Here is a 19,929-nt window from a genome sequence, read left to right on the forward strand (position 1 = left end):
TGCACAGATCACAATAGCTAGTGTGCAAGTACAGCAAGTAATTAGGACAGCTAATAGAATGTTGTCATTTATTGTGATGGGAATTTATTGTAAAACATAGAACACACTGTGCAGAAGGAGGCCATTCGGCCCATCGAGTCTGCACCGACCCACTTAAGCCCTAACTTCCACCCTATCCCCGTAACCCAATAACTCCTCCGAACCTTTTTGGACGCTAAGGGCAATTGAGCATGACCAATCCACCTAACCTGCACGTCTTTGGACTGTGTGAGGAAACCGGAGCACCCGGACGAAACCCACACAGACACTGGGAGAATGTGCAGACTCCACACAGACAGTGACCCAGCGGGGAATCGGACCTGGGACCCTGGCGCTGTGAAGTCACAGTGCTAGCCACTTGTGCTACCGTGCTGCCCAAGTAGGGACTTCATGCTTCAATTGTACAGGGCACTCTCACCACATCTGGAGTATTGTGTACAGTGTTGGTCTCCTTATTTAAGAAAAGATGTAAATGCGTTGGAAGATATTCAGAGAAGGTTTATTGGATTAATACCAGGAATGTGCGGGTTGTCTTAAGAGGAAAAGTTGGAGAGGTTAGCTTGATATCACAAGAGTTTAGAAGAGCAAGAGGTAACTTGATCAAAACTTTTATGATCTTGAGGGGTATTGACAGGATGGATGTGGGGAGGATGTTTCTTCTTGTTGGAAAAACTAGAACTAGGGGTCACTGTTTAAAAATAAGGAGTTTCTCATTTAAGGCAGAAAATGTCTGAGAGTCCTGAGTCTGGAACTCTCTTCCTCAAAAGGCGGCGGACGTTGAATATTTTTAAGGCAGAGCTCGATAGGTTCTTTTGTTGTTGAGAATCTTTTTATTGGCTTTTCTCATATTTACAAACAGTTGTTACTTATCTACATTCCCCCCCAGGTTGCGCAGTCCTTTGGTTCTTCACTTTTTAAAAAATCCCTGGCTTACTCCGCATTGCTGGCCTCGAACAGGATTTGGAATAGGCCGACAAACTGCCCCCAAGTATCCAGGAAGCCTTCCTCTGACCCTCGGGTGGCGTACTTAATCTTCTCCAGTTGGAGAAATTCCGAAGGTCAGCGAGCCAGTCTGCAGCTGTGGGTGGTGCTGCCGATCGCCAGCCGAGCAGGATTCTCCGGCGTGCGATTTGGAAAACGAAAGCGAGGGCATTGGCCCCCTTCCCCATGTGTAGCTCTGGCTGCTCCGATACCCCGAAGATTGCCACTATTGGGCATGGCCTCACCCTCACCCCCACAATCTTGGACATTGCCTTGGAGAAGGCTGTCCAGAACCCAGCAAGCTTAGGGCAAGCCCAAAACATGTGGGTGTGGTTGGCTGGGCCCCTCTGGCACCGTTCACATTTGTCCTCCACCTCCGGGAAGAACCTGCTTGTTCGGGTTCTGGTCAGGTGCGCTCTGTGCCCCACTTTGAGCTGCATTAGGCTTAGCCTTGCGCAGGAGGAGGTGGAGCTCACCCTGCTCAGTGCTTCGCTTCAGAGTCCCCATCCTACCTCTGTCCCCTGTTCGTCCTCCCATTTTTGTCTGGCCTGATCCCGTCCAATGGTGTTCGGGCTCTGTCCAGTAGCTGTCTGTATATTTTCCCACATATTCCCCCCTTCTCGCTGCTTATGCCTATCAGGTCCTCTAGTAGTGTGCTTTCTGGGACCCAGGGGTTCCCCACTGTCTCTTTGCGGAGGATGTGCTTTATTTGGAGGTGTCTCAATTCCTGTCCTCTCAATTCCTCGTCAGTTTGTCCAGTGTCGCCAGTCTGCGTCCTACGTAGAAGTCCCCGACCATAAGTGTGCCCCCGTCCCTCCTCCATCTTTTGAAGGTGGTATCTAGCATGGCTGGGGGGAATCTGTGATTGCCGCAAATGGGAGCCATGGGGGACATTTTGGTTATCCCAAAGTGCTGCCTCAACTGGGTCAACATTCTCAGCGTGGCCACTACCACTGGGCTCGTTGTGTACCTTGTTGAGGAGGATGGGAGTGCTGCTGTAGGCAGGGCCCGCAGGGTTGTTCCTTTACAGGATGCCTCCTCCATTTGTACCCAATCTGTGTCGGGTTCTTGTACCCATCCCTCACCTTTTCTGCCGTTACTGCCCAGTGGTAGTATTGTAGGTTCGGTAGAGCCAGGCCCCCTCGGACTTTCCCTCTTTGCAGTGTCGGTTTGGGAATTCTCGGGTTCTTGTCCCCCACACAAACGCCATGATAAGCCTGTCTATGTTTTGGAAAAACGCCTTGGGCATGAAGATCGGGATGGATCTAAACAGGAAGAAGAACCTTGGCAGTACGTTCATCTTGATCGTCTGCACTCTCCCCGCCAGGGAGAGTGGGAGTGAGCCCCATCGTTGCTTACTTCCTCCACCAGGCTGGTCAGGTTCCACATGTGGATCTGTGTCCAGTCTCTGGCTATTTGGATCCCCAGGTTATGGAATCTGTTCTGGGCCGTTTTGAATGGGAGCCCCTTCAGCTCTCTCCCTCCCCCTTTTGGGTTCACTGAGAATGTCTCGCTTTTGCCCAGTTTATGTTTGTAGCCCAAAAGGTTCCAAACTCTTTCAGGATCTGCAGTATTGCCTTCAGTCCCTCCTGTGGCTTCGAGACATAGAGGAGCAGGTCATCTGCATAGAGTGAGACTCTGTGCTCGATAGGTTCTTGATTAACGGAGATGGGCAGGAATGTGGGGGGCAGTTTCAATCTATTTTTCTTTTGTTTTTCTCTAAATTTAGAATGCCCAATTCTTTTTTTCAAATTAGTGATTTTCCCAATCACTTATGTTGGGAAATATATTCTTAATTTGTTAGATATTGCAAACATTGTCAACTATTTCAGTACTTAATCAACCCACCAATTAGCCACGGGCAACGCAGTGGTTAGCAATGCTGCCTCACGGCGCCAAGGATCCAGGTTCGATCCCGGCCTCGGGTCACCATCCGTGTGGAGTTTGCACATTACCCCTGTGTCTGTGTGGGTTTCACTCCCACAACCCAAAAAGATGTGCAGGGTAGGTGAATTGGCCACGCTGAAATGCCCCTTAATTGGAAAATAATTAATTGGGTACTCTTTTTTTAAAAAAAAATGTTAAACCCACCAATTAACCAGATTTAAAGGAAATACATTTTCATGTTGGAGAGTTTTCCCTAAATTTGGATTTTAAAATTCTGTTATTAGCAAGCAGAAATTGTGCAGACAAGACCTGTGCAATTATGAAATGTAGTTTTGTCCTTAGAGTGGTTGGTTTAGAAAAGAGCAGATTTTTAAAAAAAAATCGAACCTTGGCAATTGGGAAATTAAGGAGTGTGTGAAACCACTGCATGCAACTGCAGTGTGTCAGGAAGACAGCCTTACTGGCTGTAATAAAGCCATCAACAAGGAACATTGATTAGTTTAGCAGTGTAGTGAGGCAGCACCATCTGTCAACCCGAGTCAACTCCATCAGCTATTGCTGATCAATGACATACCTGTCTGCAATCAGAGCATAAAATTCAACCATTAGGTATTTATAAATGTGAGAGAATAATGTACTTTAATAAGGATTTATTTGTTGAATATTTCTTGGTGCTGATATTCTTGTCCTGAATTTATGTTGTCAAATGGCCTTTTCCAGAATACGGCAAGTTACGCCACAACGATTACTGTGCATGCTATGTAGCTGGCATCAGTTGATGTGTTTCTCTTCCCTGGGGTGAATCTTCCACCAGTGTAAAAATCAAACTGTTATCTTGTTAGTGTTTCTCACTTGCTGTGTGAGTGTGAATCTTCAAAACATTTACATAGAACATTAGTTAGGTTAATGTGGTAAAACTTTATGTGTCACAGCCATGAATCTGAAATTAAATTGCATGTACAGATTTATTAAATATTTGGCCCAATAATGAATTCCGACCTGGCAGTGATGGATTGGAAGGAGGCATCAGTAGATGCTTGGGAGCTTATGAGTTGCTTTTCTTTTTGATAATGCTTGTCTGAACTGATAAATCCTTAGGTTCTGGAAAAGACTGAATTCCCAGACAATGCTACTGTAGATGAATGTATGAAAAGTCCACCGTGGCGACATTTAATTGCCAAGTAAGTAAAACCTTTGCATCGTACAGTAAATTAATAGAGCCAAAAGATGTCTTAAAATTAATATCTTTTACTATGGATTTTATTTTTTGTAGAATGAAACGGATACAGTGTAGAGCCCTGACCTGCCTCCATAACCTTTTCTCAGTATTGGATATGGAGGAGCTAGGAGGACCAGCTGCACTTCAGGTTCTTTCACAGCACCTTACAATGCTTGTTTTCTCCCAGTCAGGTGAGTTAATTGGACACCAATGACTATAATTGTGCACTCTATGTTTCCACTTTAGTCCTTTCCATGCTGTTGCTGTTAGGATATTACTATTCTGCATGTTTTCCCAGTCTGGGACTCTGTTCAAACAAGACAAGATGGCACTGATCTTCTGATCCCCGGTTGACCAGAGATCGAACGGACCCTGAAGATGCACTATGGGACCACCCGGAAGTCCAAATGCAAGGACTCCGGGTGGAAGTGCCTGGGAAGTTTGAACTTGCGATAAATTTCCAACTTTGGGTTTGAGTTCAGGACTTCGAACGGTTCCACAGTATGTACCTGGATAGTTATAGTTATCCAGGAAATATTAGACGGAAAAAAAACTAGTGTAACAACTGACTAACTCTAGAACTGACGCCTCTCCCGGCAATCACTCACACTGTCACCTCCCAACTTCCCCCCCCCCAACCCCCCATCAATTCCCTCGATCTGACCCAATTACCCCCGATCCATCTGCCACTCTATCCACCTGTAATCCTACCATCTTGCCCACCTGCCACCCAACCCCCTGTGACCCTGCCCTCTTTTTTTTAATCGAGTACCCAATTCTTGTTTTTTCCAATTAAGGGGCAATTTAGCATGGCCAATTCTCCTACCCTGCACATCTTTGGGTTGTGGGGGCGAGACCCACGCAGACACGGGGCGAATGTGCAAACTCCACAAGGACAGTGACCGACCCTGCCCTCTTACCTATCCTATATCCTTGCACATGCCTCATTTCCAAAGGATTGGGACTCTTAAACTCTTTACTTACAGAATATGTAGCTCGTGCTGTTAAAGGTGGGTCTGGTCTCTCCGAGGATTATGCACTGAATCATTTTTGCAGGATCTTTTATTGGACGACTGCCTTGAAACAATTGGAGGAAAGTAAATGCGTACTGTCTAATTGATGTAGGAAACAGGGGTTCCGACCTAGAATGGAAGATTAAATAGAATGGGCCTTATTGTCTTGATATGAGTCATTACATATGTTGGCTGTTGTTAAAATTTCCTGACAGTGGCTAACCAGAATTTATATTTGGCTGTTGAAAATCATGCTTCCTTTGATAAGTTTGATGTACATTTTATAAATGGGAAATTTCAGTGATTAACATGAACGACGGGTAGTATAAAATCATGTTAGTCATGCTTTTAAAAGCAAAGTAAAAATAATAAAGATCACAATAGTGGGGTAGAGCTTTTGCTTTGGGCATATTTGGCAATCTGGGTGGGAAATTGTGCTACTTTTCTAATGTGAAGTTACACTGCAAACTCTTTTGGATAATCACAAACATGATGGGCAGAATTTCCCCTGATATAGGCAGAGTGGCGTAATGGGTGGGGAAAACCGTGAGGAAGCCGCCAGCCCCAAAGGCGGCTTCCCCTGCCATCTTGTTCGGCTGCGAGACGAAAACAAATTGAAGGGGCGGATTCCACGGCGTCATGCTGACAGGGCGGGCTCTGACTGAAGCTGTCCCGCCTGCAACTTCGGTTTTAAAAAATCAGAGCGCCCTCTTTAAAGGGCGTCCTGATACATGAAATGAAAAATAGAAACCCCCTCAGCAGCTCTCCCCCCCCCACCTCTGCCAACCTCGAGCCAAGCACTCACCAGAACTCCTCTGGTAGGATCTGCTTGCCAGGTGCACACTGTGAAGGTCCTGTCATGATTCACAAGCTGACGTGAATGGACAATCTGATGGAACGGTAGGAGGGACGATCAGGTGGTCAAGGCCTGATGATTATATACGAATGTATTCCAATGGAGATCTCATCATTGAACGTCTGGATTCCCATGACGTCATTGGTGGGGGCGGGAATCACCACGGGAAATCCCTCCAGCGTAAATTGTGTTTTGGGATTTTCTGCACCTGCTGCTGATCCCCTGCCCCCCCCCCCAAAAAAAAACAGGAGGGAAATTCCCCCCCCCCCCCCCCACCTCCAGATGCCTTCCATGAAGCAGTGCAATCGGACCCAGTTCACCCTCCCATTTTCTCTTTACTTCCTCCAACTAAGCCTGCTCCGTCGACAGGATCCGACAATAGATTTTTTTTAAAGTACCCAATTTGGAGCAACACGGTGACACAGTGGTTAGCACTGCTGCCTCATGGCGCCGAGGTCCCAGGTTCGTTCCCGGCTCTGGGGCACTGTCAGTGTGGAGTTTGCACATTCTCCCCATGTTTGCATGGGTTTCGCCCCCACAATTGCAGGGTAGGTGGATTGGCCACGCTAAATTGCCCCTTAATTGGAAAAAAAAATGAATTGGGTATTCTAAATTTATTAAAAAATATAAAGTACCCAATTCAACCTTAACCCCATTCATTAGATTGGCAATATTAGGTTTATGGAGTGAAGCCCAATCGTGGGCCAGCCGGATTCCCAGATAACGGAAGTTAGTGCTGACCAGACGAGACGGCAACTCCTCCAGATCAGCTCCCCTTCCGGGGGGATTCACCGGAAAGTATTCACTTTGCCCAAATTCAGCTTGTACCCTGAGAAGGAGCCAAAACCCCTAAGTAGCTTCATTATCTCCTCTACATTGGAGAGAGGGTCCGTGATATACAAAAGCAGATCATTTGCATATAAAGACAACCCTGTGCTTCCCCCACTGCTCTATCTCTCTCCATCTGGTGGATGACCTCAAACGGCCAGAGGCTCAATTGCCAAGCAAACTAAAGGGGGGACAATGGACAACCCTGCCTCGTACCCCTGTTCAATTGAAAGTAACCCGAACTCGGGGCCTTCATACGGACACTCATGTTGGGGGTCCTATCCAAAAGGCCGAATCCATGATAGGAACTTTGGCCCAAGCCAAACATTCTTAGATTTTCAATAAAATACTCCCACTCAATTCTATCAAACGCTTTTTCACCATCCATTAAAAACATCACCTCCAGTTCAGGCACGAGGAGGGTAACAAAATGACATTTAACAACTGCCGGCCCTTAACAAAACCAGTCTGCATCTCAAAATCACCCCTGGAAGACAAGGCTCCAAACGCATCGTCAGCACCTTCGGCAACAACTTAGTGTCAGCGTTCAACAACCAAATGGGTCAGTACAACACACATTCTTTAGGATCCTTATCCTTAGCGATCAGGAAAATCGATGCTTGCGTCAACGTGGCCGGCAACACAACCCGGGACAAGGAATCGTTAAACATAGCCAGCAAAATTGACATCAACTGAATCTAAGAGGTCTAAAAATTGATAAATCTCCGGGCCCAGATGGGCTACATCCTAGAGTTCTAAAGGAGATAGCTGAAGAAATAGTGGAGACGTTAGTTATGATCTTTCAAAAGTCACTGGAGTCAGGGAAAGTCCCAGAGGATTGGAAAATCGCTGTTGTAACCCCCCTGTTCAAGAAGGGAACAAGGAAAAAGATGGAAAATTATAGGCCAATTAGCCTAACCTCGGTTGTTGGCAAGATTCTAGAATCCATTGTTAAGGATGAGATTTCTAAATTCTTGGAAGTGCAGGGTCGGATTAAGACAAGTCAGCATGGATTTAGTAAGGGGAGGTCGTGCCTGACAAACCTGTTAGAGTTCTTTGAAGAGATAACAAATAGGTTAGACCAAGGAGAGCCAATGGATGTTATCTATCTTGACTTCCAAAAGGCCTTTGATAAGGTGCCTTACGGGAGACTGCTGAGTAAAATAAGGGGCCATGGTATTCGAGGCAAGGTACTAACATGGATTGACGATTGGCTGTCAGGCAGAAGGCAGAGAGTTGGGATAAAAGGTTCTTTTTCGGAATGGCAACTGGCGACGAGTGGTGTCCCGCAGGGTTCAGTGTTGGGGCCACAGCTGTTCTCTTCATATATTAACGATCTAGATGACGGGACTGGGGGCATTCTGGCTAAGTTTGCCGATGATACAAAGATAGGTGGAGGGGCAGGTAGTATGGAGGAGGTGGGGAGGCTGCAGAAAGATTTAGACAGTTTAGGAGAGTGGTCCAAGAAATGGCTGATGAAATTCAACGTGGGCAAGTGCGAGGTCTTGCACTTTGGAAAAAAGAATAGAGGCATGGACTATTTTCTAAACGGTGACAAAATTCATAATGCTGAAGTGCAAAGGGACTTGGGAGTCCTACTCCAGGATCCTCTAAAGGTAAACTTGCAGGTTGAGTCCGTAATTAAGAAAGCAAATGTAATGTTGTCATTTATCTCAAGAGGCTTGGAATATAAAAGCAGGGATGTACTTCTGAAGCTTTATAAAGCATTAGTTAGGCCCCATTTAGAATACTGTGAGCAATTTTGGGGCCCACACCTCAGGAAGGACATACTGGCACTGGAGCGGGTCCAGCGGAGATTCACACGGATGATCCCAGGAATGGTAGGCCTAACATACGATGAACGTCTGAGGATCCTGGGATTATATTCATTGGAGTTTAGGAGGTTGAGGGGAGATCTAATAGAAACTTACAAGATAACGAATGGCTTAGATAGGGTGGACGTAGGGAAGTTGTTTCCATTAGCAGGGGAGACTAGGACCCGGGGGCACAGCCTTAGAATAAAAGGGAGTCACTTTAGAACAGAGATGAGGAGAAATTTCTTCAGCCAGAGATTGGTGGGTCTGTGGAATTCATTGCCACAGAGGGCGGTGGAGGCCGGGACGTTGAGTGTCTTTAAGACAGAAGTTGATAAATTCTTGATTTCTCGAGGAATTAAGGACTATGGAGAGAGAGCGGGTAAATGGAGTTGAAATCAGCCATGATTGAATGGTGGAGTGGACTCGATGGGCCGAATGGCCTTACTTCCGCTCCTATGTCTTATGGTCTAATTAAGGGGCAATTTAGCAAGGCCAATCCACCAACCCTGCACATCTTTGGGTTGCGGGGGTGAAACCCACAGAAACTCGGGGAGAATGTGCAAACTGCACACGGACAGTGACCCAGAGCCGGGATCGAACCTGGGACCTCGGCGCCGTGAGGCAGCAATGCTAACCACTGCGCCACTATGTTGCCTTGAAGATGATTCTTTATCCGTCTGCTGTCCTGTATTATACTTATTGGGCATTACTTTTGTGTGAGGCCTTATCCCATCAAACTATTCAAATTTCCCCCTGCCCCCTGAAACATTCCCCCAAAACTGGGCAAAAAGGACCTAAAACAAAGTACCCTAGCGGGACCATTGTGTGTGCGACTCTTCACCACATAGACACCGGAAGTCAATTTTATTCCAATTTTGAACTGAATGAGATTTATCGCTAATCCAGGAGCAGACGATTAAATTCTAAGGCCGTATCAAATATCTTCTCAAGCTCTTTAAGTACAGCAGACCAATCTGATTTAATTTTCACACAGTACCAAACACAATGTGTGCCGTTTCCCACGACTTCTTTATACTTGGCACAGCGAGGGTATGGTAGGGTCAAAGGTAGGGTCAAACCTATGCCTTAAGCTTGGTGTGATATGCAGACGTAGCGATATTTTAAACTGAGTTTCCTTCATTCTATTACAAACACAGTTTCTATTGACATTTTCCCATATATTGCCCCAGGTCTCCTCATCAATATTTACTGCAATGTCTGTTTCCCAAGACCAGAAAGTCTCTAGTGTGTTCATACAGGATCTAGAACATAAAATGCCATAAAACTTGCTGATTAATTTCTTAGGTTCTGTGGATATCAGGATTCTTTCCACCAGGGTAGCATAAGCATCGAGATGCAGAGATGTCATATCAAGGATAAAGGGCTGGATTCTCCGCCCCGCCGCGCCATATTTCTGTACCGCCGGCCGGCGGGATTCTCCGTTACGCCGGCCGGTCAATAGGGTTTCCCATTGTGGGGCAGCCCCACGCCGTCGGGAAACCCCCGGGAGTCGGCATAACGGAGAATCACGCCGGTGGAAAATCACGCCCAAAGTCTCTGAGTTGAAGACAACTGAAAAAGGAGTATCTCGGGATATCATATTGTTGACATAGTTTCTCAAAAGATAACAAGGAAGCACCACTAAACATATCACCCAGCCTACAAATACCTTTGTCCCTCCAGATATCGAATCCATGGTTCATAAGACCTGGTGGGAAATCCGGATTGCCTTGAATGAGGGAGAGAGTGGAAGTTGATAGTTCCCGTCCAGCTAACGGACCAGCTTCCACGCTCTCAGAATGTTCATCATTATAAGATTTTCACACTTGACAGGCACAGCCTTGAAATCCCTGAGCAACAACCATGCCTTAAAGAGTACTCAGACTGGTCAGCTTCATAGCAAGCCAAATTCCCGTGTGAATCTTAAGATCTGAAGCGAACTGGTACATTTTTATATTCAGCACACCGACCTCATTCTCTCTCTCTCTCTCTCTCTCTCTCTCTCTCTCTCTCTCTCTCTCTCTCTCTCTCTCTCCTCCTCCTCCTCCTCCTCCCCCCCCCCCCCCCACCCCCAAAAGAAAACCCCTGGAAGCTGAGGTTTGGCTCGTTTTAAACAAGATTTCATTTTGTTCCATATAAAAGAACTGAGCTCCCGTTAATTTCCTTTGGGACCTTCGCAGAAAGCGTCCATAGAATAAAACGTTAGAATTCCTACAGTGCAGAAGGAGGCCATTCGGCCCATCAAGACTGCAGAAGCCCTCTGAACATGCATCCTACCTACACGCCCACTCCCCCACCCTATCCCCATAACCCCACCTAACCTGCACATCTTTGGACTGTGGGAAGAAACCAGAGCACCCGGAGGAAACCCACGCAGATATGGGGAGAACGTGCAAACTCCACACAGTCACCCAAGGTCGGAATTGAACCAGAGTCCCTGGTCTGTGAGGCAGCCGTGGTTACCAGTGTGCCACAGTGCTGCCTCATTGGAAAGATTGGCAGCTTCTGTAAAGATATAATAACTGAGGCAGCACGTTAATCTTCATCAATGCTAACCTGCCCACCATGATCTTGGCAAGGAGGACAGACCATGTAGACGCAAGTAAGTGGGGGGGAGGGTAAACAAATACCCAAATAAGTAAACCCCAAGGGGGAACATCAAAATGGGAAATTAGCAAAGGGAGGGAGGTCTTCCTCTAAACCTTGCAAGAGGCATAGCTTCAGACTTCGTAAAATAAATGTTATAATCTGAGAAGAGGCTGTACCTACCCACCACATCAACAGTTGAGGGAACAGAAACATCCGGCTTAGATACAACACGTCATCCACGTATAGCTTAATCTTATATTGCTTTCCTCCACTGAATAGCCCAAAGACCAAAGGATGTTGCCTAGTCCCTCACTGGAGACAAAAATGATTAGATCTATAACTGCTAGTAAGAACTGCTGCCAGTGGAATTTTATAAAGCACTTGTATCCACTTAAATCCCCTCCAACCTGAACTTCTGCAGCCTATAATATAAATAATTTCTATTCCACCCGATCAAAATTTCTCTCGGCATCCAAAGAGATTACTAAACTTTTGAAAGACCTAAATGATATATAACCTCCTTATGTTGTTCTCTGCGTTCTAGTCTTTTATGAACCCTGTCTGATCCCCCTGGATGATCAATGGGAGAATTCCCTCCAGGCGCCACGCCAGCATCATAGCAACAGCTTTAAATCTACATTGGGGAGCGAGATTGGCCTGTAGATGTGTTCAAGATTATTGCCTGCCCTCAGAATTAAGAAAATATTCGCTTCACAGAGCATCTGCGGCAGCAAACCTTCGAATGCGTGAGTGTACACGCCAATCAGTGGATCCATTAGCAAGTCGTTAAATGCCTTGTAAAATTCACATCCACAACCATCGGGCCCCGAGGTCTTACAGATCGTAGCTCCCCCAGGCAAAGAGCCACCTATCCCCTGGAAATGGGAACATTCAGGATCGACCTTTGGTCATCAGAAATTATTGGGAGTTTCAGGGCGGAGAATAAATGCTCCGTATGTGGCACTGCATCCCCGGACTGGTCTGCGCTATGTAAATCGACAAAACCTTTTTTCCAATTAAGGGGCAATTTAGCATGGCCAATCCGGAGACACTGCACATCTTTGGGTTGTGGGGTGAGACCCTCGCGGACACGGGGAGAATGTGAAAACTCCACACGGACAGTGACCCAGGGCCGGGATCAAACCTGGGTCCTCGGGGCTGTGAGGCAGCAGTGCTAACCACTGCACCACCACCAACCTTTAAATGTCTTATTAATGTCCTCCATTTTAATCATTCTATTATCCTTTGAGTCTAGCGCAGAGGGAATAGCTCTATTTTCTGCTCTGTTCCCAGTAAGAAACGCCAGATATTTTCTTTGTTTTTCCCCAAATTTATAACTTTTGTTTGGTGAACTGCAAACTCCTCTCAGCATGTTGCGTTAATGAGGAGTCCAGTGTCGTTCGAATTGCATTAATTTCTTTCAGCAACACATGGCTAGGATTCCTGCCGTATTCCCTCTATGTTTCAGCCAATTTTACTTCCAATCGGCACTATCGCTCCTGCATTTTACACCTTTTGAATGAAAATCGCTTATTGTCCCAAGTCGGCTTCAAATTAAGTTACTGTTTTGTTGGCCGTATATGAGCTGACTACTCCCCTAGAGTAAGCATTCAGGTTTCCCACAGGATTGAGGGACTTAAATCAGTGAGAGAATTGATTGAGTGGAAGAGATCAAATTCAGCCTCACAGTACAAAGTAAATTTATGATCCCTGAGCAAAGTCGCATCAAATCTCCAATACCTAGACCGGAAGTGGATTCCCTTGACTTAAAATTCCAGGAAGACAGGCACGTGATCAGAGATCACAATACTACCTATAGAGCTGGAGGCCACTGAGTAGGATTCATTTTAGCATGAGAAAATAGTCAATTCTAGGATGACCCCCCCCCCCCCCCCCCGCCTCCCAATCAAGACCAAGAAATATTGAATGCAAGTTCAAATAAATCACTGAATCTTTACAGTTCAGGAGGCAATTTGGCCCATCGAGTGTACACTGGCTCGCTGAAGGAGCATTCAACCTAATCCCACTTCAGGGTCCCAGGTTCGATTCCCAGCTTGGGTCACTGTCTGCACACTCTCCCAGTGTCCGTGTGGGTTTTCTCGGGGTGCTCCGGTTTCCTCCCACAAGTCCCGAAAGACGGGCTGTTAGGTAATTTGGACATTTTGAATTCTCCCTGTGTACCCGAACAGGTGCTGGAATATGGCGACTAGGGGCTTTTCACAGTAACTTCATTGCAGCATTAATGTAAGCTTACTTGTGACAATAAAGATTATAATTGTAACCCTATAACCTTGCTCATTCTTTCTTCTCAGCTAGCAATCCAATTCCCTTGTGAATACCTTGATCGATCCTGCCTCCACTACCCTCTCAGGAAGTTCATTCCAGGCTCCAACCATCCTCTGAGTGAAATAAATCTTTCCTCAGATCACTTCTACTCCATTGCCCATTATTTTGAATGTGTGCCCTCTAGTTCTTGATGTTCTTGCACAGTCCATACCAGTCAGGATCTTGAATATCTCTATCAAGTCTCCTCTCAGCTTACCTTTCTCCATGGAAAACAGATCCAGTTTCTCCAATCTATCTTCATAGCTACAAATCAAGTTTTTGCAATCTTTAATGTTGGTTTCATTGTGTGGGGGTCACGTGATGCGAGCACGGGGATACCTGTGTTTCCATGTGCTCTGTCGCTACTCGTTCTTTAGTCCTCCCATTTAGCACACTCACGGAGCCAATATTTACCTAATCCGGGAGTGAGAACTGCACATTATGTCCCTGGAGGATTTTTGGCTAAACATTGATGATAAAGTGCCGAGAAGTCTCAAGAAAATCATCAACAAAAGAGATCATTCAGAAGCAACTGGGGTGGAGCCGAATCCTCAACATGTCGACTTAACGGGCAGCACAGTGGCGCAGTGGTTAGCATTGCTGTCTCACGGCACCGAGGTTCCAGGTTCAATCCCGGCTCTGGGTCACTGTCCGTATGAAGTTTGCACATTCTCCCTGTGTTTGCGTGGGCTTCGCCCCCACAACCCAGAAGATGTGCAGATTAGGTGGATTGGCCACGCTGAATTGTCCCTTAATTGGAAAAACTGAATTGGGCACTCTAAATATTTTTTAAAAGCATGTCGACTTAATCCTCGAACGGGCTCTCGATCCGGCACTCCCAAAGGCATTACAGCTGATGGCTGCTAATATTACTAAAGTCATTGACGGCAACCCAGTTTATTAGCTCAGAATATCAGTGCTCATGCTAATGAACCGCAGAATACTGACAGAAGGCTGATGAAGCGGGGGACAAAATCCTTACTGTTGAAAATGCAACTTCCTCGGTAAAGCAGCTGCATGGTATTTCAGAATTCCTGGACAATCTGGAAAACTGAGGCCGGAGGAAAAATGTCCAGGTTGTCAGTTTGCCAGAAGGAGCTGAGGGTAAGCTCACAGTTAGATTCTGAGAGCTGGCTACAATATTTACTGAGTCTGGATACGAAATCTGGGCTTGTTATGTTAGAAATGGTACATCAGATCCTGTCATTGAGGCTGAGGGACAATCAACTTTCCTGGCCTGTATTTATGCATTTTCATAACTTCAGAGATTACCAAAGAGTATTGGAAGCAACTAGGTGTAATTGGGCTTGCTCTATGAGGGAGCAACGGTTACTTCCTTCCAATATCTCTTGGCGGCGAGGCAACAAAGGTGCAGGGGTCTCGATGAAGTTAGAAAACGTCTCATGGCTATCAGAGTGCAATGTGCCCTGCTATATTCTGCCGAACTGAGGGTGATACTTGGCAACTCTGTAAAGGCACTGGACAATCTTGTCTTTGTGAACTCTCTGGAAGACAGTAATCTGCAGCTATAAATTGCGTGCTCTATCCCTTGTCATTTCAATTCCTTCCTGAATCTGTGTTGTTTCTTAGCATGCTGAGAGGGATGATTTTGTAATTGAGCACTACAATGAGTGTTTTATCCTCAAGAATACCAGGGACTTTCATTTGTCTTGAATGGAAAACAACATGTTCCTTCTATTTATGGAGCGTGTAGGTTGTACGATACTAGGGCTGTGTGATAGATATGTCATTTCTTCTTCTTATCCATATGTTTATAATGGTAGTATTTGCTTTATGGTCTCCTTTGCTTTACTCATGATAAATATGAGGAGCGCCACTTTTGGGAAGTGGGCGAGTGGCTTAGGTCTTAGTGGGAGGGGTTAGATTGCAGGAAGGGCATTCGGCACTCAACCTTTTTGTGGTATCTCTTACCTGCTCTTTGTTTTCTTAAATTTAGAGTACCCAATTCATTTTTTCCAATTAAGGCGCAATTTAACATTGCCAAACCACCTAGCCTGCACATCTTTTGGGTTGTGGGGGCGAAACCCAAGCAAACACGGGGAGAATGTACAAACTCCACATGGACAGTGACCCAGAGCTGGGATCGAACCTGGGACCTCGGTGCCGTGAGGCAGAGTGCTAACCACTGTGCCACCGTACTTCCCCCAATACACCTAACTTGCACATCTTTGGGTTGTGGGGGTGAAACCCACGCAGATAGTGACCCAGGGCCGGGATTCGAACCCGGGTCCTCAGCGCCGTAGTCCCAATGCTAACCACTGCGCCGCATGCCGCCCCGCTACCTGCTCTTTTTTGAGGTGAAAGACTTCTTGGTGTAATGATGGAAAATCTGTAGGCGTAGCCTTACGGGAATAGCCCCTTAGAACTAACAACTTCACATATTTTTTTGTATTTTGAGGTTAAAGAATTATGAACTGGTTCCTGCGAGGATACATATCCTGGAAAAAGAATTTATAATGTGTCAATGGTCCCTCTGGTATAATGGGAGATGGAGGAGGTATGTTTTGGTGCATGTCCAAGCGGGCATGAAAATCTTTAGCATGTAAACCTTCTTTCTCTACTCTGGCTGAATAAGCAATGGCAGTAGCTATTTTGGAACTTTGCTCCTGGGACGTACACCATCCTCATTAAGATTTTGTCTTTCCTTAAAAAGTAAAAAGTTGACATAGCTTTATTGCAAGAAACTCATTTATATGACGAGAAGCACCTAACATTGAAGAGGACTTGGTAGAGCAGGTGTTTTTTTGCCTCATTCTCGACCAGGAGCTGGGGTATTGCAGTGTTATGGCCAATAAGAATGTACCTTTTAAAATGGAGGACTGTGTGAAGGAAAAGGAGGGTAAGGTATGTGATTGTCAAGCGGCTGTTGTATGGGGATGATGTCTCGATAATGAATGTCTATGGTCCCCCAAACAATTCCTTGATTTTGTTACTAAAGTCTTTATGGACTTTGCAGAATAAGTATCAACCAACTCCTTTATAAGTGGAGACTTCAGCTGTTATCTTAACCCTTTGATGGACAAACTCCCTATAACTAGGAAATTCCCCCACCCAATAGGCAAAGGCTTTAGCATCGGTTTGCGAGGAGGTGGGGTATTTAGATGTGTGGAGAACACTGCATCCTAAAGATAGACAGCAGAGAGACCCCGACGCTAACATGGCCACCGTTCAGGAACGAATCCAGAAGTACAAGACGGCGCCGTTTGGCACGTGCTTCCCCAACACAAACCAGACGCGTAACTGTTATCAGAATTACCTGGATTTCTTTTGACGTCAGTAAGCCCTTTCAACAACTGGCAAAGATGTCGCGCTCTGTAACTGGTTCCACAAGGTCTACAAGTCCATCTGCCCAATGTGTCGAGTTAACCACTGGGACGAGCAGCGCAATGCTGGGACCTTCGCAGGCAAGATCTAGACCACGGCCCCACTTCTCCCCCTCCCTTCTGGTGTCTCCGACAGGTCAGACAAGGCTTGTCGAGATGCAGGGGAGCTTAACAGCGATGACCCCACACCCACGAAAAACAATTGTATTTCTCTAATTTAGTTCCAGCGCTTGAAGACGTGTCGAACGGTCCATCTATTACAACCTCTACAAATAAAGGCTTCAAACAGCCTCTTGAACAATGGAAAAAAAATATATATATTCCTTGGCCTTTTACATTGGTTTGGCTTTGGAAACGACCGACCGTAATGTCAGCCATACTGCAGTGGATTTGGTGTTTAATGAAGACCCAGTTTATTTGCCTCATGTGAGAATGAGTTTTACATACTTGTTTTAAATTATATTTACTACAGAGCTGCCAAAGGATTCAGAGTTTTTAGAGGCTGTGACAAGTGCAATAAGGTCATTGCTGCAGAGAATGGCGTCGCAAAATCTCCCTCAAGTAAGGCATTTTAAGTTGTTATGCAAATTAAACCCACCTGAACCAATAAAACAAAGTTACTATAAATGTTGGTTTAAAACCAAAGTTTTAAAAAATAAATTTAGTGTATCCAATTCTTTTTTTCTCCAATTAAGGGCCAATTTAGCCTGTAAATCCAAAGTTAACGTATGATTTTATTTACCAAATGGCAAAGATGAATGATATCCATGTTAATAATACTCCCTGCATGGGCGGCACGTGGTGCAGTGGTTAGCACTGGGGCTGCGGCGCTGAGGACCCGGGTTGGAATTCCGGCCCTGGGTCACTGTCTGTGTGGAGTTTGCACATTCTCCTCGTGCCTGCGTGGGTTTCACCTCCACAACCCAAAAGATGTTCAGGTTAGGTGGATTGGCCACGCTAAATTGCCCCTTAATTTAAAAAAACATTTAAAAAAAAAAAAATGTACCCTGCTCCTTTTAACACCCACCTCATTTCCACTCTCTTTTCCAACACCAAAGCAGTGTATGACTGCGGAGCAGCTAATGATACTGTGTGAGGCCGGAGCTCAGTGTGAAAACATCAGTATTCGAGTCAATGTGGTTGCCATGATGGGAATCAGTGGAAGTGCACTCGCCAAAGGAGATAACACGGCCGAAGCTCTCAAGGTATCCGAAAAGTATACACCCATAATATGCCTGTGAATGAATGTACACTAAACATTGTGACATGTTCAATAAGGCAAAAACAATAAGATGTAACTCTGTGGCTGGGATTTGCCAGCCGTCCCACGGGGGTTTTCACATGTGGATCGGGAGAAATATGTGAGTGGGAGTGGTCAATGGGGGAGGGGGTGTGTTGACGGACAAAGCCTTGTCCTATGAGAAGCATGTGAGGATGAGGGCCTCCTTGACCCTCCGGGCAAGCTGGACCCTTGCTGCCGCCTGTCCTCCTTCCTCCAGCTGCTCTCATGGCCCTCCCCAGGCTCATCCTCCAGCTCCTCTTGGTCCAGCCCCTCCTTGTCGTCCTCCTCAGACAAGGCCGGTTGTCCCTCCTCCATCACGTTACCCTGCTGCTGTGCCAGGCTCTGGAGGGCACAGCAGACCACCGTAAAGCGGGAGACCCTCTGGGGATGTACTGCAGTGCTCCACCAGACTTTTCCAGGCATCGGAACTGCATTTCCAGCAGTCCGATGCACTGCTCAATGACAACATGGGTGACAGCATAGGCCTGTTTTTTATCGGATCTCTGCCTCGGTCTCTGGCCTACGCACTGGCACCATCAGCCAGTACCTCAGCGGGTACCCCTTATCTCCCAAGAGCCAAGCCATCATCCTGGGGTAGTCCTCAAAGACATTGGGGATCTCTGAATATCTCAGGATGTAGTTGTCATTCATTCTCCCTGGGAAGCGCGCACACACGTGTATGATCCGGAGACAGTTCTCACACACGAGTTGAACATTCAGGGAGTGGAACCCCTTCCCATTAATGAAGGCCACTTCATTAGTGCGTGCCATCTATTACACCCTGGACCTGGGACATCCCGGTGGTGGCAGAGAATCCTGATGCCCGGGCATCTTGATGGGCTTGGACCAGCTCGAAGTTAATATAGTCAGCTCCCTGGGCATACGGGCCTTCCATGACTTCACAGATGCACGTGAGCTGTAGCTTGGGAAATATTGCACAAGTCCTCGCTGGAGCCCTGGCATGAACCCGTTTCATAAAGGTTCAGGGCTGTGGTGACTTGCACGGCCACCAGGAGTAGATGTCCTCCTCCTCCACGGGGACTTGGCACAGGTGCTGCACCGTCTCCTTGTTGGGACAGAGCCTCCTGCGGCACATGCTGGCTGTCATTGCATCGAAAGGCCAACTACGCCAATACACCATGGGCCGTCGCTGGCATCCGCCTCTGGGTCCCTCCTCGGCCTGATGGGCGGCCGGGTATGCAGCGGCACCCTGCACACGGGGTGCTGCCTCCAGCCTGAGTCGATGCTGCTGCCTCCTGCTCCGATGTCTGGTCGCCTGCTCCTGCTGTCTGACCTCCTGGGCTGCCACCAGCACCGGAAGGGATGCCGCTATGCCACTGCGGGGTCAACAACACCATCCATCTTGGTTGCTGTAAGGAATTGAAGAAATTAAAAGCCCATGGTGTTAAGGGTAAGATCCTGGCATGGATAGAGGATTGGCTGACTGGCAGAAGGCAGAGAGTGGGGATAAAGGGGTCTTTTTCAGGATGGCAGCTGGTGACTAGTGGTGTGCCTCAGGGGTCGGTGCTGGGACCACAACTTTTCACAATGTACATTAATGATCTGGAAGAAGGTACTGAAGGCACTGTTGCTAAGTTTGCAGATGATACAAAGATCGGTAGAGGGACAGGTAGTATTGAGGAAGCAAGGGGCCTGCAGAAGGATTTGGACAAGCTCGGAGAGTGGGCAGTGAAGTGGCAAATGAAATACAATGTGGAAAAGTGTGAGGTTTTGCACTTTGAAAGGAGG

General features: G+C 46.6%; 2 protein-coding genes across 3 annotated transcripts in view; both read left to right on the forward strand.

Annotated features, from left to right (window-relative positions):
• The window catches only part of heatr3 (HEAT repeat containing 3), a 104,866-nt gene that overhangs the window by 62,090 nt on the left and 22,847 nt on the right, over positions 1-19,929 (forward strand). Inside the window, exons 10-13 of one of the 2 annotated variants that reach the window (XM_072518224.1) lie at positions 4,006-4,088; positions 4,181-4,317; positions 17,371-17,459; positions 17,957-18,103. In XM_072518224.1, coding sequence (XP_072374325.1) covers positions 4,006-4,088; positions 4,181-4,317; positions 17,371-17,459; positions 17,957-18,103 — 456 coding nt within the window. The remainder of the gene's footprint in view (positions 1-4,005; positions 4,089-4,180; positions 4,318-17,370; positions 17,460-17,956; positions 18,104-19,929) is intronic. The other variant, XM_072518223.1, reaches the window with a different exon arrangement.
• LOC140430622 (cytochrome c oxidase subunit 6B1-like) lies at positions 14,258-17,329 on the forward strand. Its single transcript, XM_072518222.1, is given in 1 exon segment — positions 14,258-17,329. A coding segment is annotated over 1 exon segment (258 nt). The 5' UTR covers positions 14,258-16,732; the 3' UTR covers positions 16,991-17,329.

The sequence above is a fragment of the Scyliorhinus torazame genome, chromosome 10 (assembly GCF_047496885.1).
Source record: "Scyliorhinus torazame isolate Kashiwa2021f chromosome 10, sScyTor2.1, whole genome shotgun sequence".
NCBI lineage: Eukaryota > Metazoa > Chordata > Chondrichthyes > Carcharhiniformes > Scyliorhinidae > Scyliorhinus > Scyliorhinus torazame.